Source organism: Colossoma macropomum, unplaced genomic scaffold (genome assembly GCF_904425465.1).
Source record: "Colossoma macropomum unplaced genomic scaffold, Colossoma_macropomum, whole genome shotgun sequence".
In the NCBI taxonomy this organism is placed as follows: Eukaryota; Metazoa; Chordata; class Actinopteri; order Characiformes; family Serrasalmidae; genus Colossoma; species Colossoma macropomum.
In genome coordinates, this window is record NW_023494792.1 from 43,941,357 (window position 1) to 43,968,707 (window position 27,351).

At 40.8% G+C, this 27,351-nt stretch overlaps 1 protein-coding gene across 3 annotated transcripts in view; it reads right to left on the reverse strand.

The window, feature by feature from the left end:
- gata3 (GATA binding protein 3) overlaps nt 1-10,981 on the reverse strand; it is a 20,062-nt gene extending 9,081 nt beyond the window's left edge. Inside the window, exons 1-3 of one of the 3 annotated variants that reach the window (XM_036577254.1) lie at nt 10,876-10,981; nt 4,243-4,644; nt 1,175-1,726 (exon numbers count right to left, since the gene is read on the reverse strand). In XM_036577254.1, the coding sequence (XP_036433147.1) occupies nt 1,175-1,726; nt 4,243-4,462 (772 nt within the window). In that variant the 5' untranslated portion in view covers nt 4,463-4,644; nt 10,876-10,981. Of the gene's footprint in view, nt 1-1,174; nt 1,727-4,242; nt 5,089-10,875 lie in introns of those variants that run through there. The other 2 variants (XM_036577255.1, XM_036577253.1) reach the window with 2 other exon arrangements.
- Nucleotides 10,982-27,351: the final 16,370 nt, after the last annotated feature.

Sequence of the window (27,351 nt, forward strand, 5' to 3'; positions counted from 1 at the left end):
GCGGAGAGAAAACGCAACGGCCGGATAAAATAATACAAATAATAATAAAATAATAAAGCCTCTCTCCGCCCGGACTCATCGGAAAAGATTTGGCCGGCGTGTTTAACCAACTCCGCGGGACTTAACGCATCTCTAAATCTGGTTTAAGCACATTTTATGACCTCCATTCTGCTTTATCTTCACACTATCACAGATGTAAACCAGAATGAAAAAAAGGCTTTATGCTTTAAACTGGTACCGTTTGGCAAAGCAAGCCAAAATGTGTGAATAAATCTGTGTCCCCACCTCCTCGTTAGGATCATATTAGTGTTATATTCAACCTTTAAATTAAAATGCTGCAGTAGTAATTACGATTAGGACTGCAACTCAGATGGAGCCTGGACTCTAACAAAGGAGCTGGTTTTATTGAGAATATTTCGTAGGTTCTTGGCTTTCTGTGCCTTCAACGTTCCTAATAATCTAATATGATGCTTCTTAGTAGCCTAATATTATTAACATTATTAGTAGGCCTATTATCATTGGTGTAATGATGATTCTCATGATCTTTCTGGTGCATGTGGTGCACACTGGCTCTGTCTGACATGGATAATCCAAAAGCAACACTGTCCTTTGGTGGCTTTTTGAGGAGTGGACTCATTGCACACCAGACTGTGGCCACTGCCCAGGTTTTGAGAGCCAGGCATTTGGACTCTGGCAGCAAAAATAAAAGTGCAAGAGACCCCAAATCAATGGCCTGAGAAAAAGCTCTGTCCTGGGAGGCTGTTTTGAGAGGAAAACGAGCAGTGCACAACTAAAAAGTCCTAAGATTTTGAAAAAATAATCCAAAAAAGGCCATTGTTAAATATTTTTTGGTTACACAGCAAAACTCCCAGTGCTGAATGAACACACCACAGTGTTGAATTCATTCTTGAAGTGTTTTATTTGTGTCCAGCTGGACTTTCAACCCCTTAACCTTCATGGAACATTCAGCAGGTCCAGACTTCAGCAGGTCCAGACCATTCCTCACTCCTGTATCTCAGTAAATGCGCTTTGTTTTTTCAGGATGTGGCCATCCGTGAAGTTTAAGGGGTTAATTAAAGGTGTCCCTTCAACACTTTGGGGGTTTTGCTGTGCAAGCGTGTGTGTGTTTTATGGGGGTAAAATCAGAAAGGGTAACAATAAAGCGCACGCCTACCTGAAGAGGACCTCGTTTTTGGTCTTGTTTTGGAACCATAACTAGAAGAGGACCCACCTATGAGGCTACTTGGTGGGAAGAGGCCCGGCCCGTAATCGGACACATAAGAAGGGTAAGTGGCGATGGGGTGGTGGGCGGCGGATGCCCCTGCGCCGATGCTGGCCATGCTCCGGCTATGGGCCGGGTCCAGCTTCATGCTCTCGGGCAGCTGGTACTTAATACACTCTTTGTCCTCCGGTCGCACCACGGACGAGCCAGAGCCCGGAGTGGAAATGGACGGGTCTGGGGACACGTCCTTGGGTGGGGTTGGAGGGAAGGTGAAAAGGTGTGGGCTGGAGTGTCCGGCAGACAGCGAGGAAGAGGAAGAGGAGGAAGAAGAGGACACTGGTGGGTAGACAGACAGGGCCCCTGGGGAACCATGGTGGTGTAGTGGGGTTTTTGGGAAGGGCCCCAGGTTCCACGGAGAGGCGCTGTGGTGTGGGCCAATGCCTTTGCTGCCGTCCAGCCAGGGCAGGGAACCGTGCAGCAAGGACGGACGACACACCTGACTACCTGATGATTGACAAAAAGCATGCACACACAGACACACACAAACACACGAACAAGAGCAGAGGACTGTTAGAGAAACAAAGATGTACCAGTATGACTGCACTGTGACACTTTTATAAATATGCTTTTGAAGAACACTGTTTTAGTAAATCCAGGACATCAACACAGCCACCAGTAGCAAATGATTAAACCACTTCAAATGAAAAACAGACATTCAACACAACACTTGATTAGCACATGAAACATGAAGCCATGTCATTAGTGTAACTCCTAAATAAGTAGTATGATGGCAACATTAGTGCATGTTTTAGTAATCATTCAGTAATTAATATTGGCAGAGAGTGCAAGGCAAACTTCTTTGATCATCAAGCATGGTTTACAGTGAGTGATAACATTTGCTGTTGTTTTTCTTTAATTTCTGCAAAAACATAATAAATTCGATTCCAGTCCTAAACCGAAACTGACATCTGCTCCTAATGTTTGGTCCTTGGTGGTTTCTCCTGGGAGATTTAACCAATAAATGATAATGCATTAACGGATGTAGAGCTTCATTCCTGTCTGAGGTGTCAGAAAAGGCCCTCTCAGGTTTTCATGTGGAAAAAAGGGACGATTTGACTGGAAGGGTACATTGTGAAACTGCACGTTGGGCCTACAGTAATTACACCGAGAGACTTCACAATGAAAAGCTAATGCAGGACTCTCACTGTCATTGTCACCACTCTCGATACCCCAAATACCCTAGATTACCCCCCTCCCCCTTGCACCCCCCCCCCTTCACCAGCACAAGTATCTGTTCCATCTCTGAGTAATTTCTGCAAGTATTGAGATGTTCGAGAGCGAGAGCAAAAAAGAGAAAAGCCTCAATAGAGAAACAAGGTCACGCTTTCCCCTCAGGAAGTCATGGGCAATAAATTAAAGCAATAGCTCTTCCGCACTTTAATTCTCTCACCAAGGACCTTTTTTACTATTTCGGTGTCATTTATAATCGCTTATAAGGCCTTTCTATCAGGCTGAGGTCAGATCGCAGAAAGCCGCGCCGTTATTTATGCTGGTGGGGCAACTGCACAATATTGAAATGGGCAAATTAATTACAGCAGCAGGCCTTCGCCATCGCAAACAAACGCGCATATTGTTTATTCACATTATAATACTTCTCATCATTCATAAAATCTATAATAGATAATCTTCCAAATGCGCGCGAGGCACCCTTATTTACTCTTCGTTTAAATTTAATCTGAAACACATTTACTGCACAGATATATACGCACAGGCCTCATATTATAACGCTGTGCATCAGTTCGAGCTACTCTTTGAGAAGAGAGCCCCCAACAAAACAATCAAAAAAAAAATACTAGAAAGATGTGAAACCGATGACACACCACACGCTCAAAGGTAAAAACACGTACAAAAACTACCTTTCTGTCTGTTGAAAAGGAAAAAAAGTTGCATTTTTGGTATGACTGAGTCTTGAGCTGCTTTCCAAGAAAACACACTTCTTTTAATACAATTATTTGTAAAAGCTAATACCAAGAACAGGCCGCTTTACTGCGTTCTGGTTGGCTTTAATCTTATAAATGTGAAATTATTACATTTATAATTTGAGTGAGTGGAGTTTTAGACGTGATGTACAGTGCAGGGAATCCACACGCGTGTTTCTAATAAGACTGACTGCAACATCTATATAAAAAAAATATTTAATTATATTTAATTAATAATAAAAGAAAGCGCGTTTTGTTGGAGAACATCTGTGTAAAATGTGTCAAATTGAATTACACGTGTTTTGCTGGAGACAGAAAGATCAGGCTATCCCACCTATGACTGGCTTTAGTTAAAAAATGAGTGTAAAATTATATTTACATTGGTAAAAATTGACTTAAATCACGTCTGTAAAATGCTGTGCTGGCTCCCTTTTAGTTCTCGCTCTGAAAGGTCAGTGTTTGCCGTTTGAGAAACGGGACTGATTGATTGAGACCGAGCCTAAAATACAAGCAAAATGAGCTTCAAGTAAAGTGTGTTTGTTGTAAAGTGTTCGTGCTGTTTGTTAGAGAGTTACAATAATATTATAAAGTTAGTGTAAAAGGGAGCTGAGGCGCGTTTTGTATGACACACCTAAATAGGCGTTTAAGTGCAAATTAAAATATATTTTCTGTTAGATCTGTAAATGCATCCAGCGCTTAGTGTCTGAGCGGAGGGAATTTCGTACTGTGCATTTGCAAAGTAGGAAAGTAAGCGAGGTTTCAATCCCAAATGTTTTTGAGGAAACTGTGTTCAGTGTTGTTTTTGAGGAAAATTACTATGAAGTGCGTCGTTTTTAAAGTGTATTGGAGTTGAATGACGGTAAAAATGAATGTAGAGGTGAGCAGTAAGTCAAAAAGAGAATGTAAATGTTGTGAAATAAATGCTCGCGCTGTGAGTAAAGAGGGCCAGCTGTCTTTGTTGTAGTTCGAGTGTAAAATGAAGGTAAAGCAGTGTAAGTGTGTGTGCGAGAGAGTGTGAACGCGGTGCTGGAGGACACTTACTGTGCGGAGGTGGGTACCTCTGTACGGCCCGGTTCCCGTAGTACGGGTGGTTGCCCTGCCCGTCGATATTAAACAATACATCCATGTCATCTGGGAGCGGGTACTGCGCGGGGTCCATGTAGGAGTGTCCCAGTCCGGGGTGATGCGAATCAGGGTGCTGCCCGTTGATCACCGGGTGGTGGTGGCTCATCCAGCGAGGCTGCTCCGCACCCACGTCCATCTCTCTGTCTTTCTTTTGCTCTCTCGCTCAAACGTTCATACACTCGGGCTCGAGCAGCAGCACGCGCTAAAAGTCTGAGCGGTCACAGCGTCGGTCTCAGCGGTAATAATCAGCCGTCCGGGTCGCTTCCTCGCGCTGATTAATCCACACGTTTCTTCAAATCTCGCATCGCTTCCGATCACCTGCAAACGGGAGAAAACAGTTTGTGTTGTTTTTTCTCTCTCTTTCTTTTCAGCTTCTGCGTTCCGTCCGTTTCTGTTGCTCAGTTGCCGTCTTTCTTTTATTTCTCATTGGCGGAACAAAAACAAAATCGCCAACTTTCTTCGAGGTAAATAATAAATAGAGCGCCGCTTCTAAACGTCACATGCGTGCGTGCAAAAGAGAAAGAAACAAAAATATGAACATATAGATATGAGGAAAAATTATTAAAAGAAGATAAGTCCCAAGTCGTGCGTGTTTCTTTGCCTTGTGTTTTTGTTGTTGTTGTTGTTTGTTTTCTTTTTTCTCTCTCTCTCGTGAAGCTCAACAAGTCCCGAGCCTCTTTAGGAGCTGCTGGCGTTCAGCGCAACTTTTAACTCTGAAATCTACGTTTATGCTCGGAGCTCAACCCCCAACTCTTCTCTCCCTCCCTCCCTCTCTTTCTCCCTCCCTCTCTCTATCTCGCTCACTCACTCGCTCTAGCTCGCTCGCTCTGTTTTACAGTGAAGGCATTCTTTCAGGATGGCGCCAGGCAGCTCAATGCTCGCAGACAGCTGTGGCGCGACGCAACTTAAGGAGGGTCTTACACACACACTCTCTCTCCCTCTCTCTCTCTCTCTCTCTCTCTCTCTCTCTCTCTCTCTCTCTCTGTGTCATCAGAAAGGGGAGGGACCACGCCGTCCGTCCTAATTGAATAAAGTGGGCCTAGGAAAAATGACCAGGAGAACGAGGAGGTCTTCCTCCTGTCTCCCATTCACACACACACACACACACACACACATTATATACATATATATATATATATATATATATATATATATATATATATATATACGTGTGTGTGTGTGTGTGTGTGTGTGTATTTGTATATATATATATATATATATATATATATATATATATATAGAGAGAGAGAGAGAGAGAGAGAGAGAGAGAGAGATAGATAGATAGATAGAAATTCAAATTCAGTATATACATACAAAGAGAGACCGATCATATGTTTATAGCACGGCATTGGATGCTGACATCATTTCACGTAGAGGCCCTTCACTTTCATCTGAATATTAAATATGAAAAACCTACAGTACAGCAGAAGCCTGATGGTATATTTATACATTAAACCCTGCAGCTTCAAGCCTGCTCATCACTCTGGATCTTTATTATAGTGGTCTTTAATTTTCGTCTGTTTCAGTTTGTTTACAGATCTTCTAGTTCTGTTCTGTTTGATTTTATCCACTCAGTGACTGTATGGCTGCTGAATTGGACTGTGTGGATTAGAAAAGCTCTAACATTAACATTAACAGCAGGCCTGAGGACTCGGTGCACTGAGGGATCGAGGCTCGTGTGACCTGTTGCCTCTGTGTGTGTGTGTGTGTGTGTGTGTGTGTGAGAGTGTAACAGCAGCAGCTCTCTTTAAATTGTGACAGTGCGTCCTCTCGCGGTGACACGCGCGCGCGTTTATTTATTTATTTTTTTCGAACGTGTTCTTTTTTCCACAGCGGACCTTCGTGTTCTCGTCTTTTGCTGCAGCGCGCTCCCGCTTCCTCTCTCGCGCGCCCTCACCCACCTCTTCCTTGGCCTCTTCTTCCTCATCTTCATCTTTCAGTATCGTTCTAATCAGCTCGCTAAGGCTGCCCGAGTGCACCGCGGTGCGCACGAGACGTGAATAAGAAGACGATGGTGATGATGATGGTTAAGTAGAAACAAAAAGAAGGAGAACAGAAATGAGAAAAAGGGGATGAAGATGAAGATGCGATGATGGTGCTAAACAAGACGACAAAGAAAAAGAAAAAGAAAAAAGGAAAATAGGAAGAAGACGAAAAAGAAGAAGATGATGTTGAAGAATAAAAGAATGATGATTACGATGATGAAGATGAAGATAATGAATAATGATGTAAAAGAAGGAAACAAATGATGATGATGGAGAAGATGATAAGGGATGAAGAATAAAAAGAAGATCAAGATGATGAAGATGAACAAGAAGAAAAAGAAGAAGAAAATGAAGAATAAAAGGAGAAGAAGATGAGGATGGTCATGAAGATATTTATGAGCCTACCCCTTTTTAAGAACATAAGAATGATATTATTATTATTATCATTATCATTATTATTATTATTATTATTATTATTATTATTATTATTATTATTCGCGCGCTCCTCAGCTTTATTTCTCTGTGCTGGCCGGTTTTGGAGGGGTGGGGGTCAGATAGGTCGGGGGGGGGGTGGTTGGGCAAGTCGGTGTATTTGGTGTCTTAATGCCCCGGTTTGGCTGCAGAGTCCGCGCAGATTGATACAATGCAATAGAGTAACACACACACACACACACACACACACACGCTGGCCGTGACGTCATCGCTCAGTAAACAGGCAGGAAATGAGTTTTGGGTGAAGCGAGAGGAAGGAGGAGTGTAGCGCGAGACGCTTTCGCTTCACAGTTTTACCTTCATTCTCGTCATTATTTAGTTTTACATTTACTTACTCATTTATTATCATTATTATTATCATTATAGGACAGAAACACACAAATAGACAGTCGAATAAAAACCGCGAGCGGCGCGCCCCGTGTGTACGTGACTGAGAGAAGTGTGTGTGTGTGTGTCCCTACAAATGATTGACACGTGTGCTTCCATACTTCTGCACATAAAACGTATGTTTGGATGAGAAAACAGAAAACGCTGATTTAGTGGAAGGTTTAACACAGAGACACACACAGACACACAGTTACACACACAGACACGCACACACACACACACACACACACACACACACACACACTCACACATTTGAACCTGGACGGAAATGTGTTGCATCATATCTGTATGTTCCGCGCGAGGAGGTGAGAAAATATAGAGCAGTGTAAATGTGTAAAATATAAAACACAGAATTTTTCCACTCATTGAAATAAATTAGAATTAATAATCAATAATTTACTAGCGGAACATTAGGGCCATTCAGTGTGCGCGCGCACATGTGTGTGTGTGTGTGTGAGAGAGAGAGAGAGAGAGAGAGAGAGAGAGAGAGAGAGAGAAAGAGAGAGTGTGTAAGATGGGGTAAGATAATATGAGTTATTATGGTATGAGGCAGCTCAGATTAAAATCACACTGCTGCACTGCGACTGTGTGATGATGAGGACGCTGATAAACTCAGCATTATGATCATCAGCGCTCTTTAAAACCTGCCGCCATTATCACACACTGTACAACAGCTTCTCTAACATCAGCCCTGCTGGGACACATAATAACACATTTATAATAATAATAATTATTATTATTATGCTTATTAACATGCTTATTATTATTATTATTATTATTATTGCTAATTGCTAATGCTGTTTGTGTGTAGATTGTTGCTATTATATTTATTCTTTAATACACATATATGTATTTTATTTAAACTACAACATCGTCATTTCCACTGGTATAAAATATGTTATTTTAAGATGCGTTAATTGTCACTCGATCACTGAAACTCAGCTGTAAATCTCTAGCATTTTTGCCGCGCTCCTGCCAAAGATACCTTTACATTACTAACAACAACAATAATAATAATAATAAATAATAATAATAATAATGAGAGGAAGAATTACAATAATAATTATTATTATTATCGACTACATAAATATAGATAGATAGATAGATAGATAGATAGATAGCCGTTGTATCAGTGACAGACAGCCCGTCGGTGCTGACCCGTATCCAGGGCCTATAATAATAAACCTATGTAATAATATAAATAATAAGTGCCGCGCTCCGCTCAGGAGCTACAACAGGATGAGACGGAGCTCCGCAGCTTCTGCTCTACATCATATTACACTTTATCAGGCCCAGAAACGGAGCGGAAACCCTGTCAGTGTTCAGGATTCAGGATTCTCTCACACTCACCCTCAGCTCACCCTCACCGAAACGAGCTTCTGTTAACAACGAAACGATCTCAACGATTTGGCTGATAACAGATTTTTTTTGTGATTAATTATTTCTGCTTTCTCCCAAACCACCACTGTTACACGATAAAAAAATAGCTGCTGCATTTACAACAACAGCAATAATAATAATAACACGATAAATTTGTAATAAAAAAATAATAATTACAATTATAATAATATTATTAATAATAATAATAATGTCTGCTAAAGAACAGGCTGCTCAGCTCAGTCATCCTCTCTAGCTGAGCCGTTAGAAAAAGTGCCCCTTATGATTAATCTGTCTTGGTACTTTTGAAGTCTTTTCAAGAACGAAGTTTCTTTTTGAATGCCGCACGATATTCGGGCTACTTTAGATTCTCAGAATCAAAGGTGTAAAATTCAGAAAGATGCGTCAGACTGAGAAAACATGTGTTTCTAAGAACGACATTGACACTAAAACGGCGAATTTGAGAGGGGAACTGCGCGAGCCTAGAGAGCAGGTTTGGTTTTTGGTAAATCAGGAAGAAAGGGAAAAACACATGAAGAGCATAGAACACACACACGCCCGTGAGAGAGGTATACCGTCGGCTTTGAGGTAGGCGCTAAATGCCTTTGAGATAGGGGCTACAGTGCTCCTACGGTAGACTACTGCCTCAAAGGCTGAGGTTAAATGCCTCTGAGGTCTCTAAAGTAGGGGCTAAACACCCTTAAAATGGGGGCTAAATGTCTCTAAGGTCGGCTAATGCCTCTACAGCAAGGACTAAACGTTTTTGAGGCAGTCTAGATGGCTTTAAAGAAGGGTCTAAATGACTCTGAGTTGAGGCAGACAGAGGCCACCAAATGCCTCATAGGATGGCTAATTGCATTTAAGGCAAGGTCTTAAAATGCCGCATAGTTAGGGGCCAAGTGTTTATGAAGCAGATTAACGCATATGCTAAATGAATCTGAAGTAAGAAGCTTCTGCGAACGACTAAAAATACATTTGAAAATGGGCTAAATGCAGATGAGGCAGGCTAACTGCCTCTATGGAAGGCTGTAATAGTCTAAGTTTGGGGCTAAATCCCTTTAAGGACGGCTAACCATTTCTGCAGTAGGGCCAAATGCCTGCGAGGCAGGCTAACTGCCTCTAAGGTAAGGGCTTAATGCCTCTAAGGTAAGGACTTATCGCCTGTAAGGTAAGAGCTAACTGCCTCTAAGGTAAAGGCTAACTGCCTCTTAAGTAAGGGCTAAATGAATTCTGAAAATAATTATAATTATACCAAAATAATAAAAACATATAATACACACTGGCAGGCCGTTACTTCATCAGGGCCAAAGAAAAAATTATAACGCAGCAAAATTCTGCCTCAAAGACAAATTGCGTGTATTACTGGTTTGTGTTATTTTCTCTCGACGCTGTTTCTGGAGGTTTTTAGCGCTATTTAGTGTATGAGCAGTAAAGCTGAGAGCACTGGGCCTGCGGTTTGATCTCCAAAGGAGATTGGAGGCCATGGGGCTCATTTCTTGGCCTGTGTATAAAAATAACAGCGTGGTTTCAATCGCATTCACGCTCCAATCACCGGATACACTCACACACACATGCGAGTGTGCACCCATGAAAGACGGACTATGATGTCCCCTTAGCGTCTTCTCCTCATCTCTGGATTTCAGAACCTTTCACCCACACTCAGACACACACACACACACACACACGTACAGGTGACATGCTAGCGCCGGTTTCTCATAATCAGATCAATTTCACGGGTTATGGCGGGGGGTAGGAGGGTAATAGATCATTAAAATCGTTCATCTTCGCTCATGCTCGGGGGGCAAAGAGTAAAAAAATGACTCTTAAAGTGGTGGATCGTCCGAGGCTCCAATAAAAACCCGCTAACTAACCACACACACACTGAAACGGGCCAGATCTCCCGATTTATGATTTCTAGCGGACTGAAATCTCCGCTGACACTCATGCCCACTGCACCAGAGACACAGCCGACCTGAGGAACCCGCCTACAGTGAACACAGCGCTAGTAGCTGATAACAGGGCTGAAAACCGAGCGCCTCGATCATTCCGCTGCAGCGACCTGCTGAGTGCAGTCCGCGAACTGGAGAGAAAGCAGAAAGCCTCGTGGTGCTGCGCGTGCACTCTGAGCTCCAAGTACATCCAAAAAGAATCACAAATTGGGAGAAAAATACACGAGAAAGCGAGACGCAGCAGACGAGGCACAAGCGCGCGCACACACACCATAAAACCCTCATATAAAACACGATGGAAGAAAACACAGCAAACAATAAAACAATAAAATGTAGTTAAGAGTGAGAGTCTGACTGACCTGAGCGCTGGAGACTGGCTCGTACGAGCAAAGAAGGTTGGATGGAAGGATGGATGCGCGCGCGCGCGTGCGCGTGTGTGTGTTTTGTGTGTGTATATGTGTGTGTGTGATGGGCTTCAGATGTGAAGTGACACACAGATCGAGGTGCCGATGGCATTTACAGCGTGCGCGCGCCCGCGAGAGAGAGAGAGAGAGAGACCGGGCTGTTCCTAGCCTACACACACACACACGCACACACACACACACACACACACACACACAGTTACCGTACTCACTGTACACCAAGCGCGAGCTGTTCCGGGTCGATGCAGGTTGCAGAGAGAGAGAGAGAAAGAGAGAGAGAAGAAACACACACACACACACACACACATACACACACACACACATAAGCTGAAGCGTTTTTTTGAACGCGCGCGGAGGCTTCGTGGAGCTGCAGGCCGAGCAGATGCAGACTGCAGGTACCATTTCTAGCGCTTGCAGCTTTTTTCTGCATCGCACACACTTTCACTCCACCTCCATCCCTCATCCTCTTCATCACTACCGCATCGCAAACTCCTCTTTCTTTAAATTATTTGTTTGCTTGTTTTTTTTTCACACTGGCACAGAAAAAGATGTAAGATGTAAAAAATGATGACATGATGCTCAGAGACGCGCGCGCACACAAACACACTCTCTATCTCTCTACAGACGCACACACACACACACACACAAACACGCACATAAAGCTGCAGTGTAAATATTCTAGATCATTTCGTCAAAAGTTGCGCGTAAATTTTTGCCACTAAATTTGTACCTACATCAGATTCTTATTCTTATTCTTATTCTTATTTTTATTCCTTTATGTGAGCACATTTACGATCTACTATGATGTTTTTCGCTCTATTGCGATTATGTGAATATACCTTTCTTTGCCCCCCGCACAATGGGGGTTGTTTATACATTTTGCAGAGATTTCTCGTCTATTGGTGGGTAGACTTTTGTCATAGATTGAAATAAAAAATATAATATAAAAATCTCATTTACCTTTTTAATGTAGATTCAGCATAATGTAAGAAATGCCAATCATATATATAATCTGTATCATCTGCGTAACCGGAATGATTTTTTGGGGCGCTGGTTTTGAATTGAAAAAGTTCAAATACAAATATAAAAATACGTGAGAAAAACTAGCTAAAAAGCAAGTTGTTGAGCGCGAGCCTGGTCAGAGATATAAAGGTTTGGCCTTGTGCTGAAAGAGAGAGAGAGAGAATCATAATCCAGAGAGGCAACGAACATGAAAACGATGCTGCTGCTTTTCCACTGATCAGCAGATTACAGATGACAAGAGAGAGAGAGAGAGAGAGAGAGAGAGAGAGAGAGAGAGAGAGTGAGAGAGAGAGAGAGAGAGAGAGAGAGAAGCAGTGCGTGCCAGGATGGGAGGCTAAGAAAAAAAGGAAGAGAAAAAGAGAGAGGAGGAGGAGGATAGAGAGAGAGATGATGAAGGAGGCCAGTATCTATCTTTGCAGAAGAAATTCAATTAAGCTAGTAAATTGAAGATAATTGGCTCAAACGTCAAACGTGTAAACTTGCGGCAGGATGGAGCCAAAACGAGGCTCTTAAAAATAACGTTAATAACAATATTAATAACAATAAAAGAATGATTACCATTTTCTAGGCCAGAGAGAGCTTTAAATTTATACTGGCGTTTGATTCAGCCAAAATAGCACGTGTAGATGCTAAATGATTTAATGATTTAATGATTTAATAATCTCGTAAATAAAGTGCTTAGCGGAAAATTGATAAACAGAAAAGCGTCGCGATTCTTGGTGTAAAAAGTGATTTTAATATCTGAATAGGCGTCCATGATGGATGCGCATACTGATGCTCTCGATATAAAGAAAACACAAAAGGGGTCAAATCGACCCAGATAATTGAGACACATTGGAAACGGAATAAATACGAGATTAAAGGGGGGAAGAAAACACTTCTGAATTAATGAGTTTAATTCGTTGCATTTGGGAGCTTCACACGCGACAGACTGGAATTATTATTTTATTATTTATCCATGATTTCATTTCTTATCAAGGAAGGAATCTGGGAGCGAAGCGCGAGACTGTGAAGAGGTAGAAGAACGGGAAGACTGGGAAGGAGAAAAGAGGAATCAGTTCGTTTCTTGAGTCGAAATAGAAACGAATAATTCTATTAAAGAACTCTGTTTGTGTCTATTTCTGTTGTGGCATCAGTAAACACGGTGAGCTGGATGAACTGCGACTGAGGGCGATATTTCTGCGGCCTATCACTGACTGAGTGAGAGAGAGAGAGAGAGAGAGAGAGACAGACAGAGAGAGAGAGAGAGAGAGAGAGAAACACCTCTGCTCGCTCGCGATCTCCCGTTAAATTGCGCGTGACACTTCAAGCTGACAACAGCCAAGTGTAAAACCCACCAGGAAAAAAAAAAACAGGCAGCTCTGTTTATTCTATTAATTTATTTATTTATGCTTTTTGGCGGTATTTATAACTCTCTCTCAATCTTATCTACAGGAGATAGGCCGAGGGATTATGATATCACCTTCGTAAACCGATTAATTTTTCTGTTCTTTTTTCTTTTTTTTTCTTTTTTTTTTTTAACTGTTTTGCTCCTGTTTGTTTTGCACAGTTGCTGCTAGACCGCGTTTTTTTTTCAACCTAATTGTCTCAACTGACCCAAAATAAACAAACAAATATAAACAAATAGTCTTCATTTGGACATTCATTCAGAAAGAATTCATTTTTTAAATTTGTGTGATTTTTGATTGAACATTTATCTTTTTTAAGCCACATTAGCCATTGCTGTATTTTGTTAGTGTCATTATTTTAAGCGTTGAGGCGGATCAAACCTGCAAACTGTTCAAAAAACGCACCTTAGATGCAAGAAATAGTGCAAAATAACACGCAATTCTGACTGCGCGTTTAGCGTATTGGAAATTTTTACAAGTTTTTGACGTTTACTGATATATGAGGGAAAAAGACAGACTGCGCATGGCCACAACACCCTCTACTCTCTCTCTCTCTCTCTCTCTCTCTCTCTCTCTCTCTCTCTCTCTTCCTCTCGCTCTGTTTTATCATTCTGTGGTTGCATGCTAGCTGTTTTTTTTTGCTTTTTTTACGCTTCTTCGTCTTCCCCCTCTCCTCGATTTGATTTTAAAATATTAGGCCGAGGTGGGGAGAATTATAAACGACTTGCTCGCTTATCTGCTCGGCGCCCAGATCCTGCAGGATCAGAGAGGCTGATTAAGAAAGAAGGCAGAGCCATAATGATGAGGAATAATGAATCCTTATCTCTCCCCTCCAGATTATCTGCCTTTCAGCGAGCCATGTTTTGTTACATGGGATAATTTATTGCATCTAATACATCACAATGAATCTGATGGGGGAAAGTGATGGCCAATGTTGTGGAGGGAAAAGAGAGGGTGTATTTTTTATCCCTAGGGGCAATGAAAATGCCTTTGCGATTTTTAATTGGTAAAATATAAGGGGATCTGATAGTAATAATAAAAAAATGTAAAATAAAATAAAATATATAAACTAAAGTAAAAGAAGGCAGGGGTAATCTTGCCTTCTAGTGCGCGAGCTCTATAATTAGTGTGTCAGTTTCAACCAGAAATTAGCAGCAGCGACCTGCACCGCGAGATCCCTCATTTTCGCCTGATTTATTTTTCACCAAGAGCAGATAATTAATCATAAACACCGAAAAACAGCGCAAGTAACGCGGAGATAACAAAATATTTGCATCTAAAAAGAATCGATGGAGCTAATTCGCCCCCTTTTACACCCCCTCCCGTGCCGCGCCGCCCCTCCCTCCACCATTACCACCCCTTCCAAGCCCACCCCTCCGAACTCCCTCCACTCTGAAACACCTCCAAGAGTTTCCATTTCTGCTCATGATGATGGAGCTGTGGAGAAATGGCCTTGCCCATGCGCTGAGGACGGGCGCGAGTTGTAAAGGTGGGCTTTAATACGTGTGTGTGGGGGGTAGCACACCTAGTCCTGAAATCTGGAATAATAAAACAAATACAAATTACAAAAAAAAAACACCCTGACATCAAAATAAGATAAAAGATACAAGAGCTGATACAACTACAGGGGCTGGAACTGCTGCTGCTATCTTTATCATCTTATCACTGCACACTAGATAAGAGCATTTAATGCAAAGGAAAGGACACTAATAATAATAATAATAATAATAATAATAACAATAACAATAATAATCATTATTATTATTGTTGTTGTTGTTGTTGTTGTTGTTGTTGTTGTTGTTGCTGTTTTTGTTTTTTGGGTCATTCTTGATTAAAAGGTCCTTTTTGGTCACACAGGTTTGTTCATGGCTGTTCACATGTAGGATGGACTTGCCAGGGTAAATTTGCATTTGCAGCTGCAATTAGGTGATGAGCATCTCTCTCTCTTTCTCTCTCTCTCTCCATCTCTCTCTCTCCCTTTGTCCCTCTTTCTCTCTCTGTCCCCTTCTCTGTCCCTCTGTCCCTCTCTCTCTCGTGTTGCAGTGTTCTGGCAGAGCTGAAGAGATGATTGAGTATCGTTTCATTTATTCTCTCCATTCGCCATAGCTCAGGTCAGTCCAGAAAAAGACAGAGGAGGAGGGGTGAGGAGAGAGACAGAGAGACAGAGAGAGAGAGAGAGAGAGAGAGAGAGATGATGTTAACAGAGGGAGATTAGCGGAAAGAGATGGACATAAAATACAGAATGGCAGAAGGAGAGAGAGAGAGAGAGAGAGAGAGAGAGAGAGAGAGAGAGAGAGAGAGAAAGACAGACAATGAGAAAATAAGAGAATGAGAGAAAGGGAAATAAGGAAGAAGGAAATTCTGGTCTTCTTTGTTCACATTAAGGTCAAGATTAAGGACACAGTGCGGTCATAAGCAGATACGCAGTTAATCTCTCTTCTATGCTCTTCTATCAGAAAACATCAATAGGCTGTTCAAAAATGTCAAATACAGAATTGCGCATGTTTTGGGGTTTTTGCGCTGCGCTACATCTTGCACTTAATTGGTCTTTTTTGCACAGATTGCAGGTTTGGTCTGCGCAAAAGGCTCAAAATAATGATGATAAGACACTGAGACTGTTAATGAGACTAAATACCACATCGATTAATTTATAAGAATAAATGTCCAAATCTGAGTCTTCATTCATTCTTAAGGTCGAGCTTAAGAACAAATATTTACTCCAGAGAGAGAGAGAGAGAGAGAGAGAGAGAGAGAGAGAGTTGTTTATCAGTGAGTCGGTAATCTGCTCATTCAGCACTGAACGCCGTCCTCCTTTAAGACTGTCTAATGTGTAAAGGCCGTAAAGGCCGGCGTCTCTCCGCGTGCTCTGCGGAGGTGTTTCCTTCTTTATTCTTTCTCATTCTTTCTTTCTTTTCTGAACTATGGTCTGCAGAGCCGCTTATCAACTCTCATCGCACAACAATACAACATGCAAAGCTGTGCAAACCAAATCTCTCCTTTATTTTTACAGATTTATTTGTTTCCATGTGGAGATGCGCGGCGCCCTCATCGCAGGAGCAGAGGAGAGGAGAAGAGAGGAGAGGAGGAGGAGGCGATGGAGAGATAGAGATGAGTAGATTAGCTAATGAAATGGATGGCAGGGGAATTGGAGACAAATGCCCCCCGTTTACCCCCCCCAGCTCCACCTCCACCCACCCTAGAGACGAGCACAATAACACAGCCATGTCTCTCTAAACGAAGCGTTTTATTAAAAGCGTCCTTCTTTATTGCCCCCAGAGTGAAGATGATGGGGTTTCTATTGCCCTCCTCCCCAAAACTGCCACTTCCCACCCCACCCTACCCCACCCCAGCTTCCATGTGTGCCCGTCCTGAGACCCTTGCCACCAGTTTTGGTGCTGCTTCGGGCCTGTGCTTTCCTTTTTTTCAAATACATTTTCTCTCTTCAAAAAAAAAAATACAGTCTCTCTCTTCAGCTGCGATTTTTATTATTTTGTGATTTTTGAGATTGTGATGTTTATTATTATTTCATAATTTCAATGAAATGTTTTTAAATGGCTAAATATGTTTTATTTGGTTTCATTCGTTTATTACGTTTATTATTTTTAAATTAATTAATAAACATTTATATTTCTGATTTTTTTTCGCCCCCCCTCCCCCGCTGTGTAAGGTGGTCCGAGTATCTGTTTTCTCGTCCTCAAAAGCTGCAAATATTTCCCTCTTTCTCTCCTTTCTTTTTTCTAAATGTCTCCTTTACTCGCTTGACGAATTCATTTAAGTATTATGAGGGTTGGGGGGTGATGGGGGTCTTTAAGCTGCTTACTCAATGGCTATTTGTTGGCATCTTGAGTGTCTAAGAGGAGAGAGAGAGAGAGAGAGAGAGAGAGAGAGAGAGAGAGAGAGTTGATTTTCAGTGTGATCTCTCTCTTTAGGGAAACACATAGTGAACATTTATCGTTTACACGCCGCCTGGCGACGCGCTGGCGCTGCAGGCTCGAGCGCACAGGGGCAAAATGACCCCAACTGCCCCCCCCACACTACCCCTGGGCTATCGGGTTCTCTTTCTCTCTCTCTGTTTCTCTCTGTCTCCCCCTCTGTCTCTCTCCGGCCTTCAGCGCAGCACCACTTCAGCTCGCTTTTATCAGCCCTGCTTAACAAAACTGACTGATTTTTCTGGTGTTTTTGTTTTAATATTATCCCCATTTGATAGAATTTTTCTCTGTTTTTAACACAATAACAAAAACTTTGAAAGCCCCCCCCCCTTCTTTCTCTTTTCTCTCTTTCTCTTTCAGATCTCTTTTCTCTCCCCTTCTTCATCTCTATCCCTCCATCTTTCTGCCCCTTCTCTCTCTTTCTCTTTCGTATCTCTTCTCTCTCTGCCCTCTTCATCTTTCTCCTTCTGTATTTCTTCTTCCCTCTCTCTCTCTCTCTCTCTCTCTCTCTCTCTCTCTCTCTGTTCTCCTCCTCCTCTTCATTTCTCTCCCTCCATCTTTCCCTTCTCTTTGTCTCTCTGTCTATCTCTCTTTCTCTTCTCTCTCTCTTTGTCTATGGTGTCTCTTTGTCTCTCTCTCCCTTTCTGTGTCTCTCTCTTTCTCTTCTGTATCTCTTTTCTCTCTTTCTCACCCTCTCTTCACCTCTCTATCTCCACCTCTCTATTCTCCACCTTTATCCACTCTTTCTCTGTCTGTCTGTCTCTCTCTCTTTCTCTTAGGAGTCTCTTTTCTCTCTCTCTTCTTCTCTTCATCTCTCTCATCTCTATCTTTCTTCCTCCCCCTCTCTGTCTCTCTTTCTCTTTCCTTCACTTTCTCTTTCTCCTTAGTGCCTCTTCTCTCTCTCTCTCTCTCTCTCTCTCTCTCTCTCTCTCTCTCTCTCTCACCCATATTCACTCTCTATTAGTCATTATCAGAGCTGATTAGACCTCTGAAAGCGCTGCTTCCTCTTTCTGCTATAGTTGTAGAGCTGATGTTGTAGCTGTGTGGTTTAGACGCATTCAGGCATAAAGATGCAGTCAGATGAACTGATTGAGTGAAAGAATGAAAAACTGTGACACGTGTATTTATCACAGCGATCTTTCAGACTGTCCACTGTCAGAGCTGCTGCTGATTCCTGCAAGTCAAAACCAACAGAAAGTAAAATTTCATCACACACTTGGATCTCCACTCACTTTCCTTTTAGTCTAATTTATGCAGCGTAATTAATCTGGATAATTGAAAAAATACCCCCAATCCCTGCACACACACACACACACACACACACACACACACACACACACACACACACACACACACACAGAGAGAGAGAGAGAGAGAGAGAGAGAGAGAGAGAGAGAGCGAGAGAGAGAGAGTTAAATCCACTCAAATAACATTGAAAGCAATGTTCAAAATTTTCCCACCATTTTGAGCCTTAAAGAAACAGAAAAATAATAAACAAGAAAACATCAAAAATGTTTGTATATGTTTGTATATATATAAACTGTGTTAAACAAATAGTATTGTGCAATAGTCAAGTTTTATGAAGATATTTCTAAGGATATTAGATATAAAATAAGGAAGAGGAAAATCAAAGGAAAAATCAAAGGAAAAACAAATGAAAAAAACATGAGTCCAAAGCTGAAGTTCACCTGATAGACCTCCAAAATGGTCCCCATCAGATAAACAGTACTTAAAGCTTTCATCTTTGAGAGAGAGAGGAGAAAATCAAGCTCTTGCTTCAGATCTGAAAAATCCACAGGTGTTTCTGTCCTTCCATCCTTCCACTGTGAGAAGACAGCGCAACACTATCACTGAGAAAAAGAAAATAGACCAAAACAAGAAAATTTGCAAATCAAACAAAGAAGCTGTTGACTGCACAGTCCAACATCGCTGGATGTGTTTGCGATTACTTGGATTGAGAGAAGCAGAAAATACAACCAACTTCTGAGACTGAACTTTGGACGTGGGAAAAATATCTCAGATTTCTGAACTGACAGCAGGTGTCCTGAAAAGAATGGAAGCTGTAATAAAGGATGGACACACTAAATACTGAAAAAGCTGATTTTAAATTTAGTTGTTGAGGCTTCTGTGTCCTTTTTTGGTAAATATGTGTTTGTTTTTTTTATGTGATGCAGAAAAATGAATAACTTATTGATTGAATATTAAATAAATGAAGGGTGCTCTCTGGCTTTTGCACAGTACCGTATATATATATATATATATATATATATATATATATATATATATATATATATATATGTGTGTGTGTGTGTGTGTGTGTGATTGACACTCCGTCTGCAGGATCATGCTTAATCCTGCTTCTCTGCAGCCTTTTCATAACTCATTTCTCTCAGAGAGATGGGGACCCTGATGGTTGCCTGGGAGACGAAGATAGCAGCATAAGCCATTTTTGACTTTATTTATTTATTTATTTATTTGCCTTTCCGCGTGCGCAGACCCCACCCTCCCTACCATTTGCAACCAAAAGGTCGTCACAAAGTCATTCACGCATTTATGATGATGCTCTCTCTCTCTCTCTCTCCTTCCTTAACCCCCTCCGCCTCGCTCTCTCACTCTCTTTCTCTCTCTCTCTCTCTCTCTCTCTCTCTCTCTCTCTCTCTCTCTCTCTCCTTCCATAACCTCCTCCGCCTCTCTCTCTCTCTCTCTCTCTCTCTCTTTCTCTCTCTTCATAATAATAAACTCGTGAACGCGCGCGCAGCATCAGCACCAGTGTGTTGTGCCCTCCTCGGATGATACTGCCCTTTCCTCCATCAAAGGAGTCAGCCTGACTCTCTCTCTCACTCTCTCACTCTGTGTGTGTGTGTGTGTGTGTTGCTGGTGTGTGTGAAATGCCTTCACTTTCAATCAGAATGCTGCAGAGAGGAGCGCGCGCCTCTATTTTGACATTTTATATCAACAATCTGGTACAACCCCGCCTCTCTCTCTCTCTCTGCTGCATATTGTATGACCGGCTGCATGCCGGGAAACTGAAGAGGCTTCGGTTGCGGAGCGGCGCCAGCGCGAGACTCCGAGTGCGCGCGCGCGCGCGCGCGTGTGTGTGTGTGTGTTCGGAGGGGGTAGTAGGGGGTGGGGGGGTATAGGAGCATCAGAGGGGTATTTACCTGTAGTTTATGGTTACATACACTCATCACTGTAAGATATCTTATTATAGATGTATATTCAAACAGATTATTTTTGAGGGAGGGTATTGGGGAATTTGCGGGGGGTGGGGATGGGGGGGTTTATGCGATTACAGGTGTATGTATCTCTTTAAAAATATTACTTTTGTGTAATTAGTTAACTTTATTTTAGTTAGTCATTCATTCACTCATTTATGCAAAAAGGATGACCACCCTAATACACTAATCCCCTGTTTTAGACTTTCTTCTGTCTCAGCAGGAGGAACACAACGAGTGTGTGAGTTTATGAGTAGGGCCAGGCTTCATGAGTTCAACTGCTCAAATAATAATGATAATAATAATAATAATAAAGTAATGGTGATGAAACCTGTCTGCGCGCTGCACCTTTATGCGAGAAGTCACGAAGTCAGCCTCCCGGGAGACTGATTATCCATATAAATACATTAATTATTAATGATGAATTATTAATAAATCCCTGTGCACGCTGACGACGCAACAGTGTTCAGGCTACTGATCTCTCTTTCTCTCTCTTTCTCTCATTCTTTCTCTCTTTCTCTCTCTCTCTCTTTCTCATTCTCTCTCTCTCTCTCTGTCTCTCTCTCTCTCTCTTTTTTTCTCTTCTCTTGTTCTTTTTTCTCCTCTCTCTCTCTCTCTCTCTCTCTTGATTGCAGATGAAGCTCCAGGCTAAGAAAGAGAAAAAATCTCTAAAATAAATAAATATTCTAATTACAAAATACACACACACACAAATGTGTTTTTAAGTTTCATGCCCTCCCATCTCTAATTGCTTTTCAAGCTCAAAACTATTGATAAAGAAGTGCAGAGTACAGAGCTGCTGCCGGTGAAGCTCACGGACACACACACACACTAAAGCTCTGGGCATCACCGTGAATGAAAAAAGAATCTTTATTTCCAGGCCATGATAACGCTGATGTTTCAGAAACTTTTTTTCAAAGAATAACCTAAATAAGAGAGAGAGAGAGAGAGAGAGAGAGAGAGAGAGAGAGAGAGAGAGAGAGAGAGAGAGAGAAGAACTGCAAGGCGTTTTCGCAGATTTGTCAAACTCCTGAACTCGTTTGATAATTAAAGCAATTAAAACGCGAATAGCCTGCTTTCAAATTCAAATAGGTGGTTTGTGGAAAACATTATATCAGGGATTGTGGGGTGCAGGGTGGGGAATGGGGTTGTGGGGGGAGGCTGTTCTATGTTTTATTAACCCTACTGCCAATGTCATTCAGAATTTAGTTTTTAATTTAGCTAAATATGTTAGGCTGTTATTTACTCTGGCATTTATCTTATACGCTATAAACATGGACTCTTTGGTAACACTTTATTTGAAGCCTACGCACAAAGTGAACATTTATAATCAGTTTATGTCAGTATTCACTTGATAACACGATATGTTTTATGGAGTAAATGTCATAGTGTTTACATAAGCTCCCTTAAACGAAAGTGACAGAGAGCTGTTGCATTTATAACAGTGTTATGAAGCTTCATTCACAAGTACTGGAACACCTCATTAAAAACACCATTTATCAGTTCTATGGAAGACGTTGATGGCCTTGAACTTAAGTGATAATCTTCATTCATATTTTACATACCTAGATAAGAATACATACAAAATCATGTACCTGAGTGAAAGTAGAAATGCCCTTAATAAAATACGCCTTGAGTAAATGTACTTATACTTGAGTACATTACAGTTACGTCATATTATTTTAATGAACAATTTCCATTAAGGAAAACTGTGAGTTCATTCCTGCAGCTATACATGTTGTTTTACTGTATTTTGTTACTTGGGAATGATGCTTCATACCAGTGTTATAAATGGAAGAGATGTCTTTCAATTCGGTTTAAATCTTCTTATGTCAATACAATGTAATTTAACCCAAAAAACATCTTACTTCACCCTGCAATTAATGGCATAAACTGGTTATAAATACTTACATAATGCTTTACGTATAACATTACAATACTTACTACATTGGTAATAACACTTGTTACATTGGTAGTAATACTTAATGAACTGGAAGTTGCTTGTAATGGATAATATATTCTACATTTTTACATTTATTTATTTATTTTTTTTTGCAAATAAAGACCTACATGAAAAGAATGAATGAAAATCAGTTTTTTCTTTTTAATCTGGTTAAAATGTCAGATTATAAATAAACCTGTGTAAGAGTATCATCTTATCATATTTCTCTGATAGGGGGCACCTCATTTAACAAGCAACAGATTCATATTGATATAAGATCCAAGAATTAGTGGAAAAAAGTTCATTTTCTAAGCACAGCAGTGTCTGTATTAGATCAGACTCTAAAGATCCCTTAATCTCCTCCCCACTGTTTTTCTCTTGGGTATGCTTGGACAAAGTAACTTTTATCCACAAAGGAGCTAGCTTACACTGCTGCTGAAGTCGAGCAGAACTGATTCTGCATTACAAAAATATCACTTGATCCCAACAAGGGTGAGTGTTTGAGGTTGGTTAAATAATAGACTGGGTTCCCTTTGGTGTACTAGACTTTATACTTTACTAAAGAACCTTTGAAGAACCATCTTTTTTAAGAGTGTAGTGTGCTGTACACTTGTATACTAGATAAAGCACTCTATTAAGACAACTGTCTATGGTAAAAACACCAATCCAGAGTAAACATCACCACTGTTTTCCTTATACTTTATTACAGCAATGGATGAAGCTAGCATAATGGAACTTTTGCACAGACAGATATGGGTTAGATTTATTTTAGACACTACAACAATGTAATTAAAAATTCTGAAAGCTTATATATACATATAGCATGGTAAGGGAGAAACTTAGCCATGTTATGTTTAGAAAAAGTCACCCTTCATTTATTTAGTTTCTAGTCAAAGCGGCCATTAAGTGCAGGCAATTCCTTTACTAGGAAATACAGATACATTTTAGATAAGATAGATAATCCACTTGCATAAGGAAAGGAAAGTCAAAGGAAACCAAGTGAAAAAAAGCAAGAAAAAACAAAGTGGTTCCAAACCTGGAGCTGAAAAATGATTGAACCGCATTGAGAAAATAGAACACCTAATTATGGGATTATTTGGATTGTGCAAAGTAGAACTTCTAAGACAAAATTATTTACTAAATTTGCCTTGTTTTTCTTTTCTGATGCTGAGTGATGAATAACTTGTACCTAATGGCTGTTGTGACTGGAAATAAAATAAATGAAAGGTACTCTGTGTTTTTTGCACAGTGCATATACATCAATGGCACTTGGCAGGTGCTCTTAGCCATCCTATGATTTTAGTGCAGAAGTAGGGAACTGTAGCATTAGGAGTCTATCCCAAGGACTTCTATGTGTATAGTATATTGTTCTTGGCCAAGTGGGGAATCAAAGTGTAGTCTGCTGGAGGGCAGTGAGGTTACCCACTTCATTATACTAATTGTGTGTGTGTCTGTTTGCTTGTTTGTTTTTTTTTGTTTACTTACTTACTCACTTAACTGTAATTTGAATTGCAAATACAGCTACATTTTTTATTAGGTTTTCAAAGCAACGGTTACTAAATTTCTTCCAAGTACACACAATGGTAACAATTAGGAGCTGCCCACATTGGTGTGCAGAACTCTACAAACTAGCTAGATGTTCTAGCTAAAGTAAACACAAATATGTAAAGTGGAATGCAGCCACAAAATGTATATGAAATCTTCATATTTTTCATATCTTTTCCTAGAACAAAACTATCAATTAAAAGTTGCAAGAAGTATTTTACTGATTGTACCAATTAAAGGGGAATTTCTTTAAAAAAATGTCTGCATAACTAAATTACTTAGAACTTACAGAAAATTATATCACATGAAATAATTACAAATATGTTGCCTGATGTCAGACACATTGTTTTACAATCATTTGAGAAAATGTTAAGGCATAAAACATACAGAGCGCAGGCCCTAAAGAAAACATTTACCATGATTTACCATCATCAACATAACACACATAAACTCAGATGACACATGACACCAGCTCCACTGGTGGTTCTGGACAGTGAATAAAATGGTGTTGTAGAAATTGTGATGCCTGGTTCCTATCACCACCACTGTAAAGAAATCAAAGCAAATTTATCTATAATGAACCGTTTCACATCAAACTACTCTGAATGACTCTGTTTACGTCTCTAGTGATTGAATTATGCAAAACCTTTGAATTTGTGGAATTCCCCTTCAAGTCTTGATCATTTTAGGCATAGCCTGAAAGGTCAATTGTCCTGATGAACAAGACAATACAAGCCAAGAGTTTTTGAAGTTGAACAGCAGAGGAAAATGAAGTGATCCATTTTCAGACACAGTAAGTATGACATGCAGCCAAGAGCCTGTGCTCTATGGACTGGAATAATCTAGTAAATATATTACAAGCAAAAATTGCTAGGCAAGTGATTTCAGACAATCATGTATGCACTGTGGAAACTTACAGAGCTAGCTATAGTGTAAGGCGATATTATGAACGTAGGCTTAAAGGCATTGCTGCTTTGTTCATTTTCACAGAATCTGCACTATGTGGTGCTGCTGGTTTGTCAGTTTGCCTGGAAGATTTGATATGTATACAGAAATGAATGAAACCGACTTGGTCATATATCAGTACCAGTGGTGTGCACAGGTGAGGAAGGTGCATTTTGTGGGGGCACTTCCAGAAGAGTTCATGCAAGAATGTTTTCAGAATGTGAAAATATCATAACAGACAAAGTTATTATAAATTGAGATATTGTGTTAATTATACCATTTTAAATATACAAATATACTGTATATTCAAGTCTCATTATCTTACTGAAAAACAAAACAAACCAGGGATAATCATATTAAGCTCATCAGTGAAATGTATTATTATTATTATTATTATTATTATTATTGTGATTATTATAATTATTATTAACGCCATAACATTAAAACCATTACTTTATTTCTACACTCTATGTCCATTTTATCAGCTCCACTTACCATATAGGTGCACTTTGTAGTTCCACAATTACAGACTGTAGTCCATCTGTTTCTCTCCATTCCTGTTATCCTGTTCTTCAATGGTCCAACCAAAAATATCCAGCCAACAGCATCCTGTGATGAAGGACTAGATTATGCACAAATAAAATGATAAAGATAGGTGATTTGAAGATCACTGACCAGTCAGATTTGGAAAAAAGAAAATCAACTAGCACTTAAAGCTATAAAAACACTACTTCTCAGGCTTAACAGGTGTGTGCGATTCAGTGATTACAACCACAGTGATACAGTGACAGTGATTGTAGCAATGACAACATAAAACAACTCACAGCTGTACACTTTTTTGTCTGTTTTTAAAGCTTTTATTTTCGAAAAAGTCTCAGACTTTGAATTGATATAAAATATTGAATTACGGAGAGAATTTACAACCTCAATGAAGCTGAAGTTAGCTTCTTCTTAGCCTAGCTTAGCTTCTTACTCCAAGTTTCTGTTCCACCTAACATTCTGGTGCTGGGAAGCTGGCAAAGAACAAGCTAACTTCAGCATTTTGGGTATAAGAAACTGGCACTGTGCCCCTTCTGTAAAATCACAGGTGAAACCAAAACGGCAGATTTGCACAGTGCAATAAGCATTTAGAGCCCCTGCAACCCCAATCCACCCACCCCCTTCTCCCATTCATTAAAACAATGATTGAAAGCAATCAGCCACTGATTAGCATTAGCCTATGCAAAAGATATCAAGCTAACTGAGGGTAACTGGCTTCCATTTACTGTTAGCTACATTAGCATGTTGGGACTACTGTCATTGCCATAGGATCGATGTTTCGCTGCAGTCGTGTTTGTGATGAAGCGCTAAGAGTAAAGTTATGCTAGGACTCCAGAGGACTATGACCTTCTCAGTTTCACCTCTTCTCCCCTCTTGACCTCTGTCCCACTGATTTGCATCATCACGTTTGTTTCGACTGCTCTTTCTCTCTGAGACATGATTTTGTTGTGGCGTCTTACAGCATGAAGAGGCTAAGATAGCATAGTGCTAAAAGTTTCACACCATCCTTGTGTCCGAAACTGAAGGCAGCTGTCTCTATGCGTTGTTGCCTGGGTTGTCCCATAAGTCAGGGCCTTAAAAGGCAGCGTTGTGATGAAGGTACGACTCACATTTGAGGCACGATTCGAAGGCAGTGACGTGTCAGGACGATGTCAAAATACGACAGCTTGCTACTAGCTGCTAGCGTTAGACATTAGCATCTTACACCCAGTTAAAAATATTTTAAGAGCTAGCATAGTGATTTTTTTTAACCAAAATAAAAAGTATTTGTACACAAACAGTCTCTCTCCTCCACTGTGTCAGTGCTGGTGTCCTGATATTTTTTCCTGACCACATCAACACTGAACAATTATCGAAGTCCATATAGGAAAGTCTGTTTGCATAAATAGTGTGTGGCGTTTGGCTCAGAAACACACGAAAACGCTTTTTCGAGTTGTGCTTCTGCGCAGATCTCCGTGGGGGGAGGGGTATTGGTGGCACTCCTCCCACTTGTAACAAGCTGATTGGCTTTTTTATTGAGGGGCGGGGCTTTCTCCGCAAACAGACGCCATGTTGAACGTTACTATCTTTCCCTTTCGTATTTCAACCAGTGACCGGTGTCCTCATTTATAATGTCTCGGGAAACATTTACTGACTTAAAAATCAGCGAACAAAGGAACCTCAGCAGGCAGCGTTTTATCCAGATAGCCGATTCGGACATGACTGGCTGCCTTCCTGCCTCAGAACACTGTGTGAGCAGACAGCCTTATGTTTCAGACCCAGCCAATGCCTCAACAGATCAGTCTGTCTATGCTCCGCCCACAAATGCCTGCTGTGCTAGCAGCTGTTGCTGTAGTTGGGCACGCTTTATAGAATGCTGTGAAAATCCTATTCAGCTTAATGAGAAC